General features: G+C 44.4%; 1 protein-coding gene across 2 annotated transcripts in view; it reads left to right on the top strand.

Moving 5' to 3' along the window:
* Positions 1-2,203: 2,203 nt before the first annotated feature.
* The window catches only part of GABRG3 (gamma-aminobutyric acid type A receptor subunit gamma3), a 288,481-nt gene continuing 269,240 nt past the window's right edge, over positions 2,204-21,444 (top strand). For both annotated transcript variants that reach the window (XM_081858991.1, XM_081858990.1), the window contains exons 1-2: positions 2,204-3,349; positions 12,362-12,510. In XM_081858991.1, the coding sequence (XP_081715117.1) occupies positions 3,297-3,349; positions 12,362-12,510 (202 nt within the window). In that variant the 5' untranslated portion in view covers positions 2,204-3,296. The remainder of the gene's footprint in view (positions 3,350-12,361; positions 12,511-21,444) is intronic.

The raw sequence follows: 21,444 nt of genomic DNA, 5'->3' as shown, positions 1-21,444 counted from the left end.
ATGTAGAGTTCAAGTACACATTTCAGCTAGGCCAAAATAACAACAATAATAAAAAATGTGGGGGAGGGGATGAAGAAATGTCAGAGGGGTGTGGCCCAGAAGAGAGTTCAGCAGGTCAGATAGAGAGGCCCAGAGGTCTATAATTTGCCCTTACCCCACCCGGGGGGGGGGGGAGGGGGAGCTGATGTTCCACACCTGAAAAGATGATGTTAGAGGGCATGGAAGAATGCCTTCATTATTACAGAATAATGAGCTTGGTTTTATAACCAGTGAAAAAGATGGCACCAAAAGCAGAATGAAACAAAGAAGCAATGCCTATTTCTTTGAGAAAGCTTTTATATCCCCTAAGAGAGGAGTGCGTGCAAGTGTGGCTTTATTGGTCTCTGTACAGCCCGGAGAAATCTGTGATCTTATGAGCATCCTGAACATTCCACCCCCAGCGCTCTGACACCACATATTCCTGTTGGGGGAATTGTTTTCTTTTTTAAAATGGAGCCTAATGAAGTGTTTTGCAGAACTCTAAAACTCTGATTTACGATTGTGAGTTGCTTCTAATAAAGTTATGGTGTGTTGTGTTTTTATTCCATTATATCCCATTTAAGTTTACTTGTGCACATAACTTTTTATCTGTTTGTTAGTATTTAAATGATAGGGCTTTTTATCTCCTTAGTTTTAACACTGTACTGTACTTTCTCCCCCTTGCAACTCACATTTCTCTCTGATCTAGTAACTGCAATATGAATGAAATAGAATGATAAACACCTTATTTTCCCCAGGAATCCAACGGGGGGGGGGGGGGGCAAATACCCTTTTAGAAAAATAGCATTCCCCCCTTTTCATATATTTGTGATGGTTTATGACAATGGCAGACAAAACCATTTTAAAATGAGGATGCAGAGTACGTCTCAGTGATGTGAACCTTCAAAGTGCTTAGATTGTCCTGACTCAACTAAAGCTATTCAGATCTACAAATGAATCAGGAAGAGGTGGAAGGCTGAGCCCCTGAAAATGTCCTCACATTTAGGAAAGCTTTCCCTGCATTAAAAAAAAACCCACCTCCTTGCAAATAGAAACCCAGCACAGCAGGCAAAGAACTGAATCTTTCTCTCTAGTGTGGTAGATTTCTATTTGCATGGGATTACAACACATGGGAGTGTTCCAACCAATATTCAGTCTGCAGACTCTGAAGTGACATTGTTTGCTCTATCACTTCTGCATGGTAGAACCTCGTCACCCTGTATGGTCACTAGGCCTTGGGAGTCTGGGTTAAATGCCATGGAAGTCCCTGAGACAAGTTATCGACAAATAATCAAAGCCATCGTGGCCTAGTTGTTTGAGTGTCAGACCAGGACCTGCGAGACCAGGGTTCAGATCCCCACTTGGCCAAGAAGCTCCCTGGGTGACCTTGGGCCCGTCACTGCCTCTCAGCCTAACATTCCTCACAGGGTTGTGGTGGGGATGATATGAGGAGGGAGAAAGCCATGTATGCAGCCTCAAACTCCATGGAGAAAAGGATGGGATATAGATGCAATAAAAAAGGTAGGAATATGCGTTGATTTCCATGTGAGTTAACTGTAGGTTCCATTGATGTACAGTCCTTATAATATAGCTGAGTAGCTTTAAGGAGATCAGGGTCCTTTTCTTACTTACCCTTATAGCAGGGTTCAGACGTTACAAGAGCAACACAGGCAAACAGGTTGGTGATGCTTTTAGAATCTCTTTGGAGCTGGTGGCTACCCATCTCTTTCAGCCAAAGGAACCTAAATGATTTCTCCAAGGCTGTCGAGGACGGGGTTAGTCCTCTCAAAGTCCACCGCAACAGCAAGCTCAGCACAGTTGCTCCAGAGAATCGTTTCAGCTATTGGCATTCTCTTCGTATTGTGACTTGGGGGGCGCGGTGCCATTGTTTGTAGCCAAGGGGATTTGGGTCAACTTTTCGTCTTCCCTTCCTCGGGGAGTAAAGAATCGTTATTGCTGCGGGTTTGTTGTTTTTTAAATGCGCGGGGGAGAGGGAAATGCCCGTTCCCTTTCGAAATACTTGTTTTCATGCGGACTAGAAACCTGCGCAAACCTTCCTGAGCGCGAGCTACTAGCCCACCTCATTCCCTGCCTGGATATTCCTGCGCTCGCGAGTTCTATTTCGGATCAAGCAGTGGGCGGATGGCAGCAGCGGCGCTCGTGTTTACTCGTCTCAGGGTCCTCCTCCTCGTCGCCCATCCCTGGCTGCCAAGTCTTGCCAAAAGCTGCGGTGGGTTGCGGGGGGGGGGGGATGTGACCGCCCTCTTTCGCGCTCGCCTGGCCATCCCTGCAGCTGGCAGGGACCTCCCCGCTCTCGCAAGGACATCCGAGGCAATGTTGACGAGGCTCAGCTCGGCAAGCTCCTCAATAACTGTCAGCGTGGGTCGCCTGGCAAGGAGTCAGCCAAACACAGCAGCCTCCTCGCGAGGCGCGGGCGGCGCCGGGAGGTGCTGCTGTTGCTGCTGCTGCTGTTGCCGTCGCCTAGTCAAGCTGGGGAGAAACTAGACCCCCCATCCCGCTCCTCCAACTGCCCCCTTCCATTTCTTCTGGAGAACCTTGACCCTCAAGGATGGAGAGGCACCGTCTAAGCTCCTAGTGGCTCCAGCTGCCCCGGAACAAGCCAGGGACCTCTTGGCCGTCCGGGGAGGGAGGGAGTGGGGAGACCCACCGGGCGCTTCTCAGGTGGTGAGGGACCCCACGCAGCCTCGGTGATCCAGGTCGGAGGAAGCGTCCCACGTCGGGGATCGGAGCTTTCCTCCTGCCCAACGCCTGATGTGCTTTCTGCAGGCGCTTCTCCTCCTCCTCCTCGGACGTGTCTCCACCAGCCGAGGGGCATGGCTGGCTGACGCGACCCTCCCGTGGACCAGCAGCTTGCTTGACCAGCTTAGACAATTGGGGGGGAAGTGGGGGAGGGGAAGGGGGTAAGGAGGAGGGCTGTGGAGCACCTCGGACCACCTGTCAGTCCCTCCTCGGATCCGGACTCCCTCTGGGATCGAGGGAAAGCTCGCTTTGCACTTGGGGGGTCGTGGGGGTTGCCTTATGGGAGACGTGGAGGAAAAGCGGAATATGCCTTGCAGCGCGCGGAACTGGGAATAAGGAACAGCCAACAGAGGGGAAAAGAAGAGAATATCCGTGGTTTGCTCTCCCTCACCTCAGATACCACCTCCTCCTCCTCCCCTTTGCCTGAACATCTCCTGCAACCTCTTCTTCTTCCTCCTCCTCCTCCTCCTCTGGGTCTGCTGCACTTTCTCCCCTCGCTTGGCTGCGCTGCTCGGATCATGTCCGCTAAGCTTCTGGTGGGCTTCTTCCTCCTGTCCGTTTTCCAAGCCTGGTAAGTTTCATCTGGCGCGCTTCTCCTAGCCTGCTTCTCTCTCTCTCTCTCTCTCTCTCTCTCTCTCTCTCTCTCTCTCTCTCTCTGTCTCTCCCCCTCCCTCTTTCTTGGAATGTCCGTGTCCGAAAAAACAACCATCTCCAGCTGCCCAAAATAGCGTTATGATGACAACAATTTTTGCGGGATAGGGGGGTGGGTCGCTCTCCTCCACAGCCGTGATTTTCTCCCCAGCTGGGAAGAGGAGCCGTGAAATGGATCAGCTGCGAGCAACTCATAGACACACACTGTCACTTTGTAAGCCCAGATGCTGCTCCTTCCATCCACGCATCCTCTTTCCCCTTCCCAGGGCTCCAGAAATCGCTGGTGGTCGTCCTCTGGAGTCCCTCTCAGTCCCAAGCCCCTTCGTTCGCCCCCACCCATTGAAAAAAAAAGGAAGAAGTTTGCTTTGCACTTTGTAAGGGAATCTAAAGCGAGCCTTCCTCGCAAAGCCAGCCCAAAGAAGGCTCTGTCTGCAGGGGACGAGATTCCCCAAGTGGTTTGTATCTTAAGTGGCACCCTCTTATTTTAAAAGAAGATCCACTTGCGAGCGATTTGGGTGGCGCCGCGGTGAGATCCAAGGTTTGACGTTCACTCACCCGGGTCAAGATTGGGGGGCGAACGACGGCTGATCTTTAAACATGCGAGTCGAGGACCAAGACAGGGAGAAATTGATCAAGGCAATTAGCCTGATTAGCCCGCTTTTGTTTCTCCGCAGCTGATCTGGGGAATGTCTTGCGAGGCTCATTTCGTTAGACGGATCAAAGCGATTGCCTAAATATCTTGTCCGGGATTATCCAGAGAGATGGTTTCCTTTGATAATCATATTATACCGGGTTACGATAATGCCTCGGTAATAATCGTGTCACAATCCCTTCTGGAAAATGCCGGCACGGTCATTCAGAGAGCGATCTGCTTGCCCTGCTGGGGGTGGTTTTATTGGGATCCCTTTTGCCGCGTCTTTGCCATCCCTCTCCTCGCAGAAATAATTCTGCTAAACTTCAGCTAACGGGCAGGATGTCAATCAAAGTTAACTCCTTTGCAGTTGCACCACGTTATTGGGGAAACCCACAATACACCTTCTGCTTTCCCTTACTAGTAACTTTACAGTATGAATCTATGGTTTCATCATTCCTGTGGTATCCACACACCTATCATGGTAGAGAAGTTCTGTTCCCCCTCTAAACTGTCCCCAAATAAGACACCCCAGGGATGCCTGCAACCTCTGAATACAAAATAAGGTGGAAAGCCTTTTTCATTCATCTAGAAAGGCATCCCAGAATAACTGGACAACACTTTTTTTAAAAAAGTTTAATCTAGTGTTTACAGATACTGCAAATGGCAAGCCCCAGCTTCCCCCTTCACTGCCATCCAGGAGGGGATGCCTCCTCCAAGAGAGCAACGTCCAAAGATGGAGGCCTCTTGATCCATTACAGGAAGAAGGACCAAGTGTCTTGAGGAGGGGGACCTGGAGGGGGACCTGGGGACCTTCAGCTAGCGTTGCATTGCAGTTCCCATCATCCCTGACCATTGGCCATTGTGCCTGGGGCAGAGAAAACTTAAGAGTCCCAAAAGATATTGGGGGGCCAGAGAGTCCCTACCCACTCGAAGACTAATGAGGAAGTGATTATGCTTGGCTCTAGTCAAGGAAAGGTTATGGTGCAATTTGTTGTATTGAAGGTTCCACAAGACCCAGTTGCTCATCCAGTCTCTCTCTCTCTCTCTCTCTCTCTCTCTCTCTCTCTCACACACACACACACACACAATGCAGATTTATTTATTTCACATCGTTGACTAAAGTTGCTTTAATCAGGTGACAACTGTACACATTTTATTCTGTCATTTTGCCCTTTCTAACCCTTCCCATCCTCTAATATGCAGTGATAAAATCACCCTGGCTTTATTGAATTGCTTTGGGGTTGGGGGAAATGCTGATGATGTTCCCTTTTAGGGGAGAAATTAGACGGTGGTGCATCTGAAAAAGCTTCAGCCAAAGATCAGTGTCTGGAGCAGTTACTTAGTCCCAGATCCTTCCACAGTGTACAATGTCTCCTGGGATGCTTACAATGTTGACTGGCTCTCAGAGCTTCCTAGCTTTGATTTAGGAACCTCTGAAGCTGCCTTATACTGAGTCAGATCATTGGCCCCATCTTGACTCACTATTGCCCTCACTGATAGGCAGTGACTCTGGGGGGTTTCAGGTGGGGACTTTCCCTATCCTACTTGACAATAGGACCTTCTACACGCACCATTGCCTACTGAGCTAGGGCTCTCCCCTTCTTAGCAAGACCCAAGAGCCACTGGTGAGATGGAAACCCTACTGTGTCCTGCAGCAGATGTGCTAGTTCGATGAGTGAATATTGCTCCACTTTAATTCAATATTATTGCACGGAAAGGAAACAACCCATCTGCAATGGTCGTACCATTCAAGTGACCATGATGGCATGGTGGATGTTGCCTGATCAGCCCTGTACAAATGGTTCTGTGCATTCCATACAATTGCCAAAAGGGAATGCTTCTATATATCATCCTCAAGGAACACATGAAGCTCTCTTGATACAGACTGTTGGTCCATCTTATCACAGGACTATCTATTTCAACTGGTTGCAGCTCTTCTAGAGCTTTGGGTAGAGATGGGCATTTCACTCATCCGTTTAATTTGGGGATGGGGAACCCATGACCTTCATATGCTGCTAGACTCCAATTTCCATCACCCCTGACCTTTGGCCATGCTGGCAGCAGCTAATGGGACTTGAAGTCCAGCAGCCTCTGAAGGGCTACAGGGTCCCCCATCCCTACTAAACTGAAGCTCCCAGGGATTGAACCATTTGCATGCAAAGTGTGTCTTCTCTGCCATTCTGTATTTTTTTTTTTTAAGCAATAAACTCCCTGACATAAGGAACTTGCCACCTAAATTAACTTGATCATAGTTGTGTATTGCTTCAGGCTCAACTAAATTAGACACATGCTTTTTGTTTTTCTTTTATTTTCCTTCAAAGCAGCAGTCATGTGGGACTGTGACTGGGGAAATTCGTCCTGAGGGAAGAGGTGTTCAGTCATACTCCCATCCCATTTGCCCATCAAGAGGAAATCATACAGACACTATATTGCTACATTTGACTTGACTGGGCAAATAGCAGCTTCAGAAGGGTGATTCAGATCAGCAGGTGAGAAAGGGTTAAACACCCCACCTCACAGCACCACTTTCTTAATCAGATTGGAAACCCCATGCAACTGGTTTAATTAAAGAAAACACACACACAAAATTCTGATTAAGGATATCCCAAGTCAGCTGCGGTATAGCACTTACCTTCTGCTACTTTGTAAACAAGAGGCTGAGACTGTTGCTAAGAATAATGATAGAGATCTACAAGACACCCCACCCCACTTGATTTGGTACTCTAGCTCAGAAGTGGAAGCATGCAAACAATTCAGGATTCTTCCCCTCCAGTCTCTGTTCCATCTCCTCACTCCACCCTTAGTTGGATCCTGCAAAATCTTTCTGGGTCTAAATTCTACCAGATCACACACCCTGCACAACTGATGTCAGCTTGGATTTTTAAAAAATAAATAACACCCCCAGGCCCCAACTCATTCATAACCTAAGTGCCCTGCTGAGACCAGTCAAACATCCTGCTTCCTGGAAGCCCATATGAAGACAACTCTCCCCAGCAACTAAATTCAGAGTTCTATTGCCTTTGAACACAGAGGTTCCATTGCTAATTTGACATCCTAATGAATTTGTCTACCTCCTAAGTAAGCAGACATCATCATTTTAAATTTTTTTTGTACAAGTGAATTCTACAAATTCATTGTTCATTGCGTGGAAAAGACTCTCTTTGGTCTGTTCTCAACAGTGACTTTGGCCAGTCAACAGTATATAGGTCAGTGGTTCTTAAACTTTTCCTCCCATGGACCACTTGCTGAGGGGCTCGGTGACTTTTTCTGCCAGGTGTAGCCATTGTACTGTGCTGTGCAAGATGTCAGAATAATTATAATTGCATTTTATTGCTTCTTTTATTCCTTAGAATTCCACTGTACAGTGGTACCTTGGGTTAAGAACTTAATTCGTTCCAGAGGTCCATTCTTAACCTGAAACTGTTCTTAACCTGAAGCACCACTTTAGCTAATGGGGCCTCCTGCTGCCGCCGTGCCGCCGGAGCATGATTTCTGTTCTCATCCTGAAGCAAAGTTCTTAACCCAAGGTACTATTTCTGGGTTAGCGGAGTCTGTAACCTGAAGTGTATGTTACCTGAAGCGTATGTAACCTGAGGTACCACTGTATTTCTGTTTGAATGCTATAGACATACAAGAAATAAAAGAAGCAACAAAATAAGTATGCAATGTACCGTCTGCTGTCTTCAACGGCAAATCCGTAGACACCTGAATGAAGCTCATGGGATCCTGGTGACACTCCATCTCCTTGATCCCATTTTGTCTGTCCATTTCCAGCTGTGATACTCCTTTTGAGATGGGATGGGCAGAACCATACACAATATTCCAAGCATGGTCACACCATTCATGTATACCAAGACACTATGGCACCAGCCTGTTTCTTTTATACTCCTTTCTCAATAATTGCCTTTTCACCACTGCGGCATACTGAGTCAATGATTTCATTTAACTCTGTACTCATCACATTCCTGATATCTCTTAATTGGATTTTTTAAAATTTTATTTTTTGCTGCCATTTTAATGCATAGGCATGACTGATTTTCTTGCCTAAGCAAGGCTCACTTCCCACTTAACATTGGGAAGTTTTACCCAGACATGACCCATTGAAAGACTTAGCTTAGTCATGTTCATTCATTTTAGTGGGTATACTCTGAGTGAAATTTAGTTGCATACCACACATTGAATATCATTTGCCATTTTCTTTTTCACTCACCCAGCCTGCGGTGGTATTTTAGAGTTATTCCCAGTCTGCCTGGGGGTTCAATATATTGAGTAATTTGGTATAATCCACAAATTCATCACCTCTCACTGCTTTTATCTGACTCCAGATCATTTATGAATACAGTGGTACCTCAGTTTAAGAACAGCTCTGTTTACAATCTATTCAGTTTACGAACTCCGCAAAACCAGAAGTAGTGTCCCGGTTTGCGAACTGTACCTCAGTATAAGAACGGAAACCAAATGGTGGAAGGGCACTGGCGGCAGGAGGCCTCATTAGGGAAAGCGTACCTCAGTTTAAGAATGGTTTTGGTTTAAGAACAGACTTCTGGAACGGATTAAGTTTGTAAACCGAGGTACAACTGTACATTAAGCAAAACTGGCTCCTCCTCCATACAGAATGGGGGGGGGATTCTATTGCTTACAATCAAAGTTATCCATTTACTCATACAATTCACCTCTTCTTCCTTATTTAGCTATTTACAATCCATAACATGATCCATTCTCTCACACTGTTACTCAAGGGTGTATGGTGAAGAACTTTGTTGGGGTAGTTACAAAGATAGCACCCTACCCAGCATTTTGGCTCAGCCCTAGTTGCTACAAAGAGCATATTGCTAGTAAGATAAATTGAGGGTGGCCCACATTCTCTGTAGCCTGCAATGTGGGCAGATGACCTGGGGATCAGATGAGCTGTGCAAGGTTTTTGTTCCTTGAAATAAGGACTCTGGGGAAGCTATAGAAGGAACACCATTCTCAGTACAGGGCCATCGTGCAGTCTGCATAACAAATGCTTTGAGATTTCAAATCAAACACCTGTCCTTACATTTCCCATTGGGCAATTTCTTTCAAGCCATTCAATTTGCTATGAAAATAATGCCAATACAATCAGACGCTTCTCCTTTTTACAGGAAAAAAAGTTACAAAATGAAATCTCCCCTCTCACCAATAACATATATGCATGCCGAGTTAATTCATATTCTAGTCTCACCCACCCACATGTAATCTGGTTACTGTACATAGCCATTTTAAAAAAGTTGAAATGTTTGACATGAATGTAGATATAGCCAAGCTTCACTCCCCCCCCCCTTCAACGTATTATTTGGCAGCAAACATATTCATTGTTAGTTTGCGATCAGTTCCTCAGGGGCACCAGTAGGAACATAAAAGATTTGAGGCTTGGTCCCATAGAAACCAATTTTCATATGAAGACGTATGTGTATAGATGCAGATTTTTATAATTTAAATGCCACAGAAGGCAGGGCAACCATTTCCTTATCCAAATCACTGCAAATAAATTCTTTGATTAATTTGCACCCCACAACAAGTCACCCCAGATCAGTTCTTCATTCATTCATTTACCCTCTATTAATTTTTTCCATCAGCTCCTGCTCCAAATCAAGTTAATTCCTCTTCAACAACCCCTCTCGTTGCTCTTTAAATTCACCATGTCATAGCTGTGACACCCCACAGCACCCCCTAGGCTCGGCGCCCAGTGTGGTGGAACTAGTCACACTGCCCTAAATCCACTTCTAGGAGCAGAATGGGACTCAGGTTGGGTTGTGATTTCACTGTGGGGAAACCTGCCCAAAAGAAAACGGGAATCCAGGAGTTGATATGTACTCAAGGTGCAACTCAACCCAGAACTACTCTGCATGCAATGGAGTTGCACTGACTGCAGCTGAATACAGATGGAATTTGCCTTGTAGCCTTTAATAACTCACCTCCAAAAGAAAATAATTCATTTAATGTACCTTGACAAATCATGAGTGTCATCACCGGAGAGAGAGAGGGAGGGAGGGAGGGAGAAACTACAATAAGGCTTAGAAATAAGTGCCATGAGCAATGAAACACAGCTTCCTTCCACATTTTTGGTTTTTTTGTATATATATATATAAATAGTTCATATATCCCAGACGTATTAAACTGTAATTTAACTTAGGCTGTACTCATGTCCAATTGCTTGCTGGTGCATCGTATAAATGAAAGGATGCTGCAGCAAACTCCCTGACATAATGAGCAGGTTAACAAATATGGAAATCTACCATAACCCAACACCCCAGGAGAGTTACAAAGAGAGGGAGAGGTGAACAAGCTGGAAGGAAAGGAAATGAGCAAGATCAAAATTTTGTAACATTGTGCATGTAAAGAAAGAGGAGGGCTAGGAAAGCCTGCTTCTCCCACAACTGCCTTGAGAAATAGGCCAATCACGACCCAAACTATCTGGTAATTGCTGCAACCAACCTCCTCCTCTTAACTCTTCCAGCCCCCAGACAGGAGGGAGTTCTGGGACTTTCAAGCAAACACCTAAACAGGGACTCAGAAATGGCATCCACTTTACTGGACCCACCACAGGTTTATCCACCAAGATCCATCTCAGTTTACACTGTGAGCAGAGCAAGCTTCTAGCACCCAGATCTGGCTTTGCTTCCTGTGGGCCTCCACATCATCTACCCTACCAGACCTAACGGCCACCAGCCATCACTGGCTGCCCTATCATGCAAAGTGACATGGAACACAGAGGAGAGAAACCACACACGCAAAGCATGGCTTTCCATCCCCTCACTGTGAGGTTACAGGGAACCAGGCAGAGGGCCTTCTCAGTGGTGGCACCCACCCTGTGGAATGGCCCTCCAATCAGATGCCAGTGAGATAAGTAACAATACAACCTTTAGAAGACATCTAAAGGCAACCCCGTATAGGGAAGTTTTTAATGTTTAATGATGCTTCTGTATATTCTTGAAGCCGTCAAGAGTGGCTGGGGGAACCCAGTCAGATGGGTGGGGTACAATTATTATTATTATTATTATTATTATTATTATTAGTACTAGCACTACTATTGTGAGGGGTATACACTATGCATTTAAGTTGGTCCCTGGGAATACGTTCATCTATTTCTACTTTGAAATGTATACTTTTAATATGCCTCAAATGGAAACAAGATTCACCATGCTTTTAGCAAAGAACACAAGAAGTTGTGTTATATGTAGTCAGACTACAGAACTTAATTCATTCTGGAGGTCCGTTCTTAACCTGAAACTGTTTTTAACCTGAAGCACCACTTTAGCTAATGGGGCCTCCTGCTGCCGCCGCGCTGCCGGAACATTATTTCTGTTCTCATCCTGAAGCAAAGTTCTTAACCCGAGGAACTATTTCTGGGTTAGCATAGTCTGTAACCTGAAGCATCTGTAACCTGAAGTGTCTGTAACCCGAGGTATCACTGTATTTGTTCACCTAGTGCTGATTCTGACCCCAAAAAACACTCTTTGGAGTACTGGGGGGCAGTGGTAGAGGGAAAACTCCAGAATAATGTGGGATGTGGGATGAGGAGCTGCTGGAGCAGCAGGGGAAAGCATTCCAGTTCAGATATGGATCCTAATATGAGTTAACTGAATGAGGTTCATGGTGGGGAGGTTCATGCCCTCTGCCCCATTCCATGTTGCCCAGGAGGACCCCCACCCAAGAATCCAGAGAGGGCCTGTGTGGCTGCAAGAAGACTTGGGTGACTGGAAACATTCCTTCCATGAGGCTCCTTCAGTTAATTTATCTTTGGATTGAAGCCAATGTGTCCAGGATACTTTTATCTTATTTTCAAACATGCTACATTAAATACCTGAACTCCGAAATGCTGAGGATATATAATGACTTTTTAACAGGGTGACATAATCAGGAAATATGAAAATAACTAATCCTCCCTCCTTCACTTTCTTCCTGGGCAAGAGATGAAGAAGCATGTGTTAAAGAAGCTAGATTTGAAGTTCTGCAGGGTGTTCTTCCACCACCTCAGGCTGCTACTGCAAGTTAAAAACTACACAAAATAGCTCATCACACTGATATAGAAGAAAAGTGGCATTTGTCCCTAGATTCACCATCTATTGAGAAGTAATGATAGAAGACTATTCAATTATTTTCCATTAGAGTGTCCTACTTAGACTTTCTTTGATTTCCCCCCCTTCTTTTAATGGGAAAAACAAATAACTCTGAATGCTCCCCCATGAAATGACTGAATTATGAAGGAAATAGAGGCATTGCACTGCCCTTCCTCATGTGACACTGTCCTATGGTTTATGTTTTGAATTGCAGCTCAAGAAAGGTTGAAGAGGATGACTTTGAAGATTTCACGACAAACCAAAAATGGGTAATGTCTCCAAAAACGCATGACACTGACGTGACACTGTTGTTAAACAAGTTGCTGAGAGAATATGATAAAAAGCTGCGGCCAGACATTGGAAGTGAGTGCTCTCTTTCCCTTTAATTTTCTGTAATGGATATATCCTATTGCAGATGGCTGTGTCCGTATTTTCTTTTTGTTTTAGTAACCAATGTGCATGATCAGAGGCGTACATAGAGACCAATGTGTTTTGGTTCAGGCTGACTACAACCCGTAGTAGAAATTGGATTGTATATGAGACACTGGGCAATCAGTAAATAGTACGAAAATAAAATGGTAAGGCTATAATTATATATAGTAGTGCATCATTGAACTCAGCGAGACTAACCTTTGAGTAGACATGCATAATAAGATTGTGCTATTTGCAACATAATAAAATTATACACATTTTATAGAATGGGTGCATTTAGACTTTTTAATAGTACACTTTGGCTTCCCTATCTCAAAAACTGTTGGAAAGCTGGGGAAGATACAGAAAAGGTCAACTGAAATGATCACAAGGCTAGACCATCTTCCCTTGCATGAAAAGTTAAGATGTCCAAGTGCTTTTTAGTTTGGAAAACAAGATGACTGATACTATGGAGATCTATAAAACTATGGAGTGAGAAGAGAGGGAATAGCTGAGACATTTTAATCCCTCTGTCATAATACGAGAACTTGGGTACATAAGGAAGTTGATAGGTAGTAGTTTAAGGACAAGACAGATTGTATAGTTAATTAACTTCTGCAATTCACTATCACCGATGTGATAACATGCATTAATTTAGATGGATCTTAAAAGGGATTAGGATTAATTCACAGAAGATACATCTATAGCAATATATGTAGGTATAACCTTGACATCTAAGAACAGAAGGTGGCATCCATTGGATGTCCCTGATGCGCAGCGTAAATTCATAATGCAGAGTCTTCTTCAGTAAAAGAATAAAAGCTTTACTGAGTTAAAATAAACTTGTTTGCAAACAACAGCATAGTGAACAGAAGATTAAACTAGCTTCAGAGCATACACAGAGTTTCCACTGAGCCCAGGCTCCACCATGCACTGAGACTGAGCCACAGAGCCACACACAGACACTGAGTGAGGCACTGAGTCTACCTGCAAGCAGATACAATACTTATGCAGAGAATGAGTCATCCCCAAGATGAGTCAGTGATTCAGCATGCTAAATGATTCTGCAGCTTTTCAGCATTTCACAACATTTCTAGACTCCTTTACTGCTTCCTTTACTGCTTCTGCTCTCATATACCTTTGTCACATGACAGTCCACCCCACTGACAGAAGGCATATGTTAGTGGAACTGAGCGGGTGGGATAGTTGAGAAATTCCTGCTCCAACTGCAGCCCTCTGCAACCCCTGAAACTCTGCCAGGAGGAATCCCCAATCCTCCGGAGTAGATTTTCAGGGGACTGGGGTGCAGGGTAGAACACGAAAAATAGTCTTCATCCTTCTTCGGCTGAGGGATGCCTTTCATCAGCACAGGGTAACATCTGAAAACTTAGATGTTCAGGGACAGTGTATCTGCGACAGCAGGCTGCAGGGGGGAGATTCGTCATCATCACATTAATTTATGAATCTCCTTTTATATTGGTCTCAAGACGATTTACTAACATATAATAAAACCAGCTAAAAATAGTTTTATAAACAGTACAACCTCCTCCCCCAAGACGGTGTTGTTTTTTAAACAAAACAAAACAAAACAAAACAAAACAAACACCAAAGACTGAGACCTTTTCAATCGGATAGAAAAGATGGATGAACAAAAAATTCAAAGTCAGATAGTGGACACCTGTCTTATCTTGACAGGGATGCTGTTCCACACAAAAGGGGTAGTCATACTGAAATCCCTGCCCTGAATTATTGTGGAGTGGGCTTCTCATATTTTGAGGACTTTCAGAAGAAACTCCTTTGCAGAACACAGTGACCTACAGGGTGATTTTTCAAGGATACATGAGAAGCAGTGGAGTAGGCCCTCTTCATTGCAACTTCTTGGAAGTTAAAAGCACATTTGTCAACAAATAAGAGCTGGGCCCCCAACCCATATCAGAAATGCATTCCAAATTGGAGTCTTCCAGCTGCATCTTTCCAACAGAAAAGTGGCCAGGTTAAGAATCCTCCCCCCTTCTTAAAGTATTATTCATATAATGTATTGAAAAGCGAATTCCTGCTACCCTATTTTGATTAGTTTCTCCCTCCCAATGCAACCTCATAAGACATAGTATTTGGTAGCTTCCTTTCAATCCTCTGGGTAAAGTTTTCCTCTGTGTGTGTGTGTGTGTGTGTGTGTGAACGTACAGGGGGTCAGTGTCAGGGTGCTGTCAGCAGCTCCTGGCTGGTTGCCCAGGGATGTATAAAGAGAAGGAAAAGTTTCTTACAGTCCTTTTTATTTCAGACTTTACAGAGAGAGGCTATAGAACCCAGCCCCTTAGATAATGGCATTGTCCTGAGTGAATCTCCATTCCCCCTTCTCTCCCACTTCCTCATTCGTCATCCTCATCATCTCCTCTATGGGTGCCAGTAAGTGCCCTCTGTCTTTGAGCTCTTTGCTCTCCTACTTTTAAGGCCTGCCGGGTTCTTGGAGATGGTGGGTCTGGAATGCTTTCTAGTGACAACTTGTCAGCCAGCTTCTGCTCTGTCTCTGCTCCTCCTCTCCCATTATTTCCCAGCTTTCCGCCTCATCTGCCTCTGAGCTGTGACTTCCCACAAACCACTGTTGTAAATCTATACTGTTTTCTTCTTCTTCCTCCTCCCTGGAAGGGTCAGGCTGGGGAGGCGGTCAGCACCACTCTTCCACCTCTGCCATCCCCTGACAGTCAGAGGGAACAGAGGAAGGGAAAGATCCATTGTGCAAGAATTTTAGCAAAAAGCAGCACATCTAGCCAGACAGAAAACTCCTGTAGCAGCTTTGCAAATTGATCCACAAGTCCTTCTCAGATAACTAAATTAACAAGGGCCCATTTGAAGTGGCTTGGGCAGAGGAGCTCAGAACCCATTATTAAGCATGGATGAACAAATTGGGAACAGCCTTGTAGAATCATATGAGATGGAAACGGCGAAAAGACCATCAGGTCCAACTTCTGGGCTGCAAGCCAGAATAAACAAAACCCTCTAAACAGGTAGCAGGCAGAAAATGATTTGCCTTAACAAGCACTTTGCATCCCTAGATTCACAGATCCCTGATTCTGGTGTGCTGAAAGTCACCCAGGTGTGAGGAATGGGCTGTAATGCATTTTACTTTTTAGCCGTTTGTTTTTGTTTGAAAACGCTCAAGTTTATTTTGTTAATGAGGTGCTGTGCAACTGGAATTAATTTGTATTGAATCAGGCCAACGTATGCAGACAAAGACTCAGGAAGTGATTTGTGGATGACAACAGGCTCCCAGACACACCTAGGTTAGGCACCTGCATGCAGTAATTCTGCCGTTCTAAGCAATAACTCAGAGTTAGCACCGCTAGCTGCCTGGAGCGTAGAGTAGAAGAAGAGTATAGGACATTTCTGATGGTTCAAGGGAAAAATAGCTATGAAAGGAGAATTCCTGTATGACAAGATCCTGGTTGGGGGAGAGTACTCTTTGGTGCGGGAACCCCAGCAAAGATTTTAAATCCACAACATATGCAGTAAAATCAGGGCTCTTTTTCAGGCAGAACTCAGTTCCGGCACCTCTCAGGTGGGCACCATTGCCATTATAAGAGAATACGGGAGGTGTTCATGTTGAGTTCCAGCACCCCTTTTTCTGGAAACTGAGTAATGTTGTTGGCATCCTTCTGTCTCAAGAGACAATGGAGTGTGCCTCTGGGGGTGAAATCAAATCACTGTGTTTGCAGCATTGAAGTGACCTCCCCAAGGCACATGTCTGGGCAGTCCTGGGTTGCCCAGATGTCAAGACCTCTCTCAGCCTCACTGCAAAGCAGAACAATACATATGACACTAGCTTAGCTGCAGGAATCGCTGGAAACAGGCGTACAAGGCACCACCTATTCTGGATTTGGGTAGGGTTCGCTCCCTAGCCTTTTCTTTTCCTAAAGATATTCTGCAGAGGTTTAGGATCCAATTTTATCTTTTCTTAGAAGCCACCTTCCCATGTTGGCAAGCCCCATTTACCTGTATGTCCAGAAACCACCTTCTTGATTGTTGGATCCACCATTGGTCTCATCTGCTCAATCTGCCAGAGCCTGTCTTTGTATGCAGAGGAAGTCCTTAACTCACTGAGGGTTTGAGATCCATCAGCTACCCTCACCTGGTTTAGCCGGCCAGTCGTAGCCATTCTCTAACACCCCATGTATCACATGCAGCAAACTAAAGCGTGGAAATCTAGGCTTTAATATATGCCCTTGTGAGTTCCAAAACTTTCCTCTTCCCTTAACATAGAAAAAAACTACATGTTTGGCTTACTGAAAATCTGTCCAGTTTAGCTGCTTCAGAGGCTGAGGTTCTCAGGTAGATTGAGGGATCAAAAGCTTAATTACTTGGTCCCTCCCAAGGTAAGCTAAGCCTGGCAGGACAGCTTCCTCTATGGTATTAACCTTTTCATGCATTAAGATTATCAGAACGATCGTGTGCAACTAAACTACTTCCCTCCAAGATCAGACGTTTTTCAAAAAGCAAGCGACAGGAAAATGCACTTAAAAGTGTGGGATAACACGTTGATGCAGTATTATCTAACCTCTCCGCAAACAAATCGCAATGAATTCTCATCAAATAGCCAATGCCCTCTTATCCCCCGGCAAACAAATCAGGATGAATGCTCAATAAACAAGTAGTCTAGCTGTATCCATAGCCTATATGGTGTGGGTTTTTTGTTTTGTTTTAAGGGTTGTTTTTTATTTCCCTGCTTGTATAACCCAGCTGCTTCAACTAAAGGCAATTGGTTACTAATTGAACGCAGCCCGTCTTAGTTCACTGCTAACACAACCTTGCATAGTAAAATCCAGTGTTAGAAGAAAAGCTGTTAATATTTCAATTTCATGGGTGCGTCATGCTAGGCATAAAGAGCTTTCAACACCTGATCGAATGGAGCTCTTAAAGTTTGAACAATAACATGGTTCACAGCCAATAGCAACACCTGCAGCTAAATTTTGGAAGTGCTATTTCGTTTTATGCTGGGCAGCTTGTCCCCAGGTCACAAACTCTGGAAATAAATCATCTCTCCCACACAGGCCTGGAATGAGCAGACTAAATCACGTTATGATTCTACAGGGAACTACCTAATAATAAAGTGAGTTTCCATAATGTTAGCTGTGGTTACACATTTTCCCCAATGCTGAAAGATCCGTTGGCAAAATAATTCCCATTATCTCTCAGCATGCAATCATAAATCTTGGCTTAGATCAAGGAGTCAAATTATTTGACATCTCATTTATTCCAACAGACAGGGTAGGAACGTCCATATAACTCTGGACTGTATATTGAGATACTTAAATAACTCCAATAAACAGCAGCCTAGTTTTTGTGAAGCAGTGATCCATGCGACGGTCATCTCCAGGCTTGACTACTGTAATTCGCTCTATACAGGGCTGCCCTTGAAGCTGTCCCAGAAACTCCAGCGGGTGCAGAATGCTGCAGCGAGGCTCCTCACGGGGTCTCTGCCATGGGAGCATATTCATCCAGTGCTTTTCAAGCTGCACTGGCTCCCGGTGGAATACAGGGTCAGATTTAAGGTGCTGCTTTTGACCTTTAAAGCCCTTCATGGCCTAGGACCCTCGTACCTACAGGACCGCCTCTCCCGGTATGCCCCACGGAGAGCCTCAAGGTCCATAAATAACAACACCCTAGTGGTCCCGGGCCCTAAGGAAGTTAGATTGGCTTCAACCAGAGCCAGGGCCTTTTCAACTCTGGCTCCGGCCTGGTGGAACGCTCTGCCTCATGAGACCAGGGCCCTGCAGGATCTGATTTCTTCCCGCAGGGCCTGTAAGACAAAATTGTTCCACCTGGCCTTTGGCTTGGAGCCAATTTGATTCCCTCCCTCCCTCTCTTTCTTTTTTCTTTTCCTTCTCCTGCGAGGAGGCTACATTTTAATATTTTAATGTTTCAATATTTTAATGTTGTATTTTAATTTTGTTTTTAAGTTGTAATCATTCAACTTGTTTTTATTATTGCTTGTAAGCTGCTCTGAGCCCGGCCTTGGCTGGGGAGGGCGGGGTATAAATAAAATTATTATTATTATTATTATTATTATTATTATTATTATTATTATTATCCTTGCAAATGCCAGCATCATGGTAGGAAAGTGAATCATCATTGTTGCTGTGGTTTAAAGGGATTCCATATTCTTCTCCATGTCTTCTATTGGAAAAAGCCCAACTTTTGAGCTCATGCAACTGATACTTGGGTACCAAAGACAGGATGTGCTGTCATCCATTGGTATGCTGCCCATTAGGGCTGGGCGATATCTGGCTTTCAACATCACAATATATCACCAGCTAAAAATCACTATATACTGATATATCACAATGTATGAAATAGGGATGGAGCTATGTAGAGGCATTGGCTGGCTCCATGGTTTTTCCCGCATTGTGATTTTTGCATAGCAAGCTCACACATGTACAACATGATTCACAATATATTGCCAGGTCAAAAATTAAGAAACTGGCCTCACAATATGGACTTCAAACTGGTTTCGGATGATATAGCGATATATTGCCTAGGCCTACTGCCCATCATGCTGGCGAACAGATACATTTTCTGAGCTGACAGAGATAATTTTGGACCTGGGGGGGGGGGAGGAGAGATCCCTTGGAGTGTGGTACTGGAGTACTTCAACATCCATATTGAGCTCCTTTGTTAGGAATAGCTCAGGACTCCATGGCTACCTTGAAAGCAATGAGACTATACTAATGTTAGTTGGGCTCTAGTGACATGATGGCCTGTAGCACTTGATTTAGTATTCTCAGCCAGCTGAAATTCCAGTGGGGGGCATATTCACAATTTTTCATTGATAAATTACTATTTGGTAAGATTTAGAGACATAGGACCTTCAAACCTCTACAGAAGAGGACCAGTTAGGCTGCTCTTCTCCCAGAGGCAAACTGACAGTCTCTTGGTGACCTTTGGGAGAATTTCCAGCTGGCACAGTTGTCACTCCTGATGAAGTCCTGATTGATCAATGGGTTAAGGAAATGATGATCAAAGACCAACTCCCACTGACTAGATCCCAACCTGCTTCCTAGGGAGCTTGGCATGATAAAGCAGCTGGGATCATAGCTGTCAACTTTTCCCTTTTCTTGCGAGGAATCCTATTCGGAATAAGGAAATTTCCCTTAAAAAGGGGAAAAGTTGACAGCTATGGCTGGGATGGTGCAAAGTTGGAGGAAAACTCAGGAGAAATCCAACTGAGCATGGGTTAGAACTAAGGGCTACTAATTTTGCTACCTCCTTCCATTCTTTGGTAACCATTACAGTTATCTAACTCTTAGACATAGGGCTGTCTTTGAAGCATTTGATGCAGAATCAAAGGGCCAGATTATTAACTGAGACTTGCTGATCTGACCACAACATTCCAAGCGCTTAAAAATCTGGCATCTAGGTCTTTTTCCGGGTTCGATTCAGAGTGCAGGCATTGACTTACAAAAGCCTTCAATGGTCAGGCTATCCAAAGATCCGCCTTTTTCCATATCAACCTGACCATATGCTATAATTTTCAACAGAAGCTTTCCTGTGTGCCATCAGGCATTAGGCAGATGGCAACTGGAGACTGGACCTTGCGGCAGTGACATTTAGGTTTTGGAACTCCCTCCTCAGAAAATTTTTTGCGCTGCCTTCTCTTTTATATTTCTGGTGCCAAATAACATCAATATCATTCAGGTGAGAATTTGGGGAGGAAGGAGTTTGACATTTCATCATTTTATTGCTTCAGTTTAAACTTTAAGCTGTCTTTTATTTTTGATGTTTTAGTTTGATTTCTTGGGTAAGGGATAAAACATTAAATGCACTGCATATTGGCAGAAAAGGCAAAGGTCATACAGAGGAGCTGAACCAGGTGCTAAACCGAGGGCCATTTGATTTTCTGCCAAGCACCAAAGTTACATGGCTAGCTCCTATGCCTCTGCTATTGGAGGGGAATTCTCTAGTTTCATAAGCTATGATGTAATTAATGATATAAATACAATACAGTGGTACCTCTAGTTATGAACTTAATTCGTTCCGGAGGTCCATTCGTAACCTGAAACTGTTCTTAACTAGAGGCGTGCTTTCACTAATGGGGCCTCTTGCTGCCGCTGCGTCGCCGGCACACGATTTCCGTTCTCATCCTGGGGCAAAGTTCTCAACTTGAGGTAACTCTTCTAGGTTAGCGGAGTTTGTAACCTGAAGCGTTTGTAACCTGAGGCATTTGTAACTCAAGGTACCACTGTATAGCATTTCTAAAACATATAATGCATTAAAAGATAGACAAGTTAAAACACAATATATATATTTTTACATGCGGTTTTCTTTGTCCCGTTACTTAATTTCAAAAAATCTTTTAGTTGTATCCTCTTTGAATTGGAATGCATGCTTCATTCTCCTTCTCTGCCTGCTCCCTCGTTCTCTTTAGTTGGGATATAAAGAACCACACAACCATCACCCAAGAAGGTTTCTTTGGCTTGTAATTGTCAAACAGCAACTATGACATCTCAAAACTTGTTCCATAGCAAACCAGTTAACCTGCTTTCAGTCTATTCAGTTGTGCACATTTGCAAGCTACTTGGAACGCCTTCGCTCTCTTACGTCATTTGAGTCTCTATGTAACAAATCAAAATATGGCAAAAAAGGAGCTGCGTCTTTAATCTATAGCATTCTTTTAGAACAATATGCAGGTGATACAGGAGGTCTCTGGACAGTATGGAAAAGAAACTTAGGGATCATAATTGCAGATAATAAATGGCAATCAATTTGGCACAACCCGTCCCTACAAACAATCTCTGCTCATTTGTAGGAGGCTTCTCTCAAAATTATATTTTGCTGGCACTAGAATCCATCACGTCTAGCCAAAATAAACACTACCATCTCTCCCCTATGCTG

This window comes from Podarcis erhardii (genome assembly GCF_964252035.2).
Source record: "Podarcis erhardii genome assembly, chromosome: 4".
Classification (NCBI taxonomy): Eukaryota; Metazoa; Chordata; class Lepidosauria; order Squamata; family Lacertidae; genus Podarcis; species Podarcis erhardii.
This window is presented reverse-complemented; position numbering and strand designations above follow the sequence as displayed.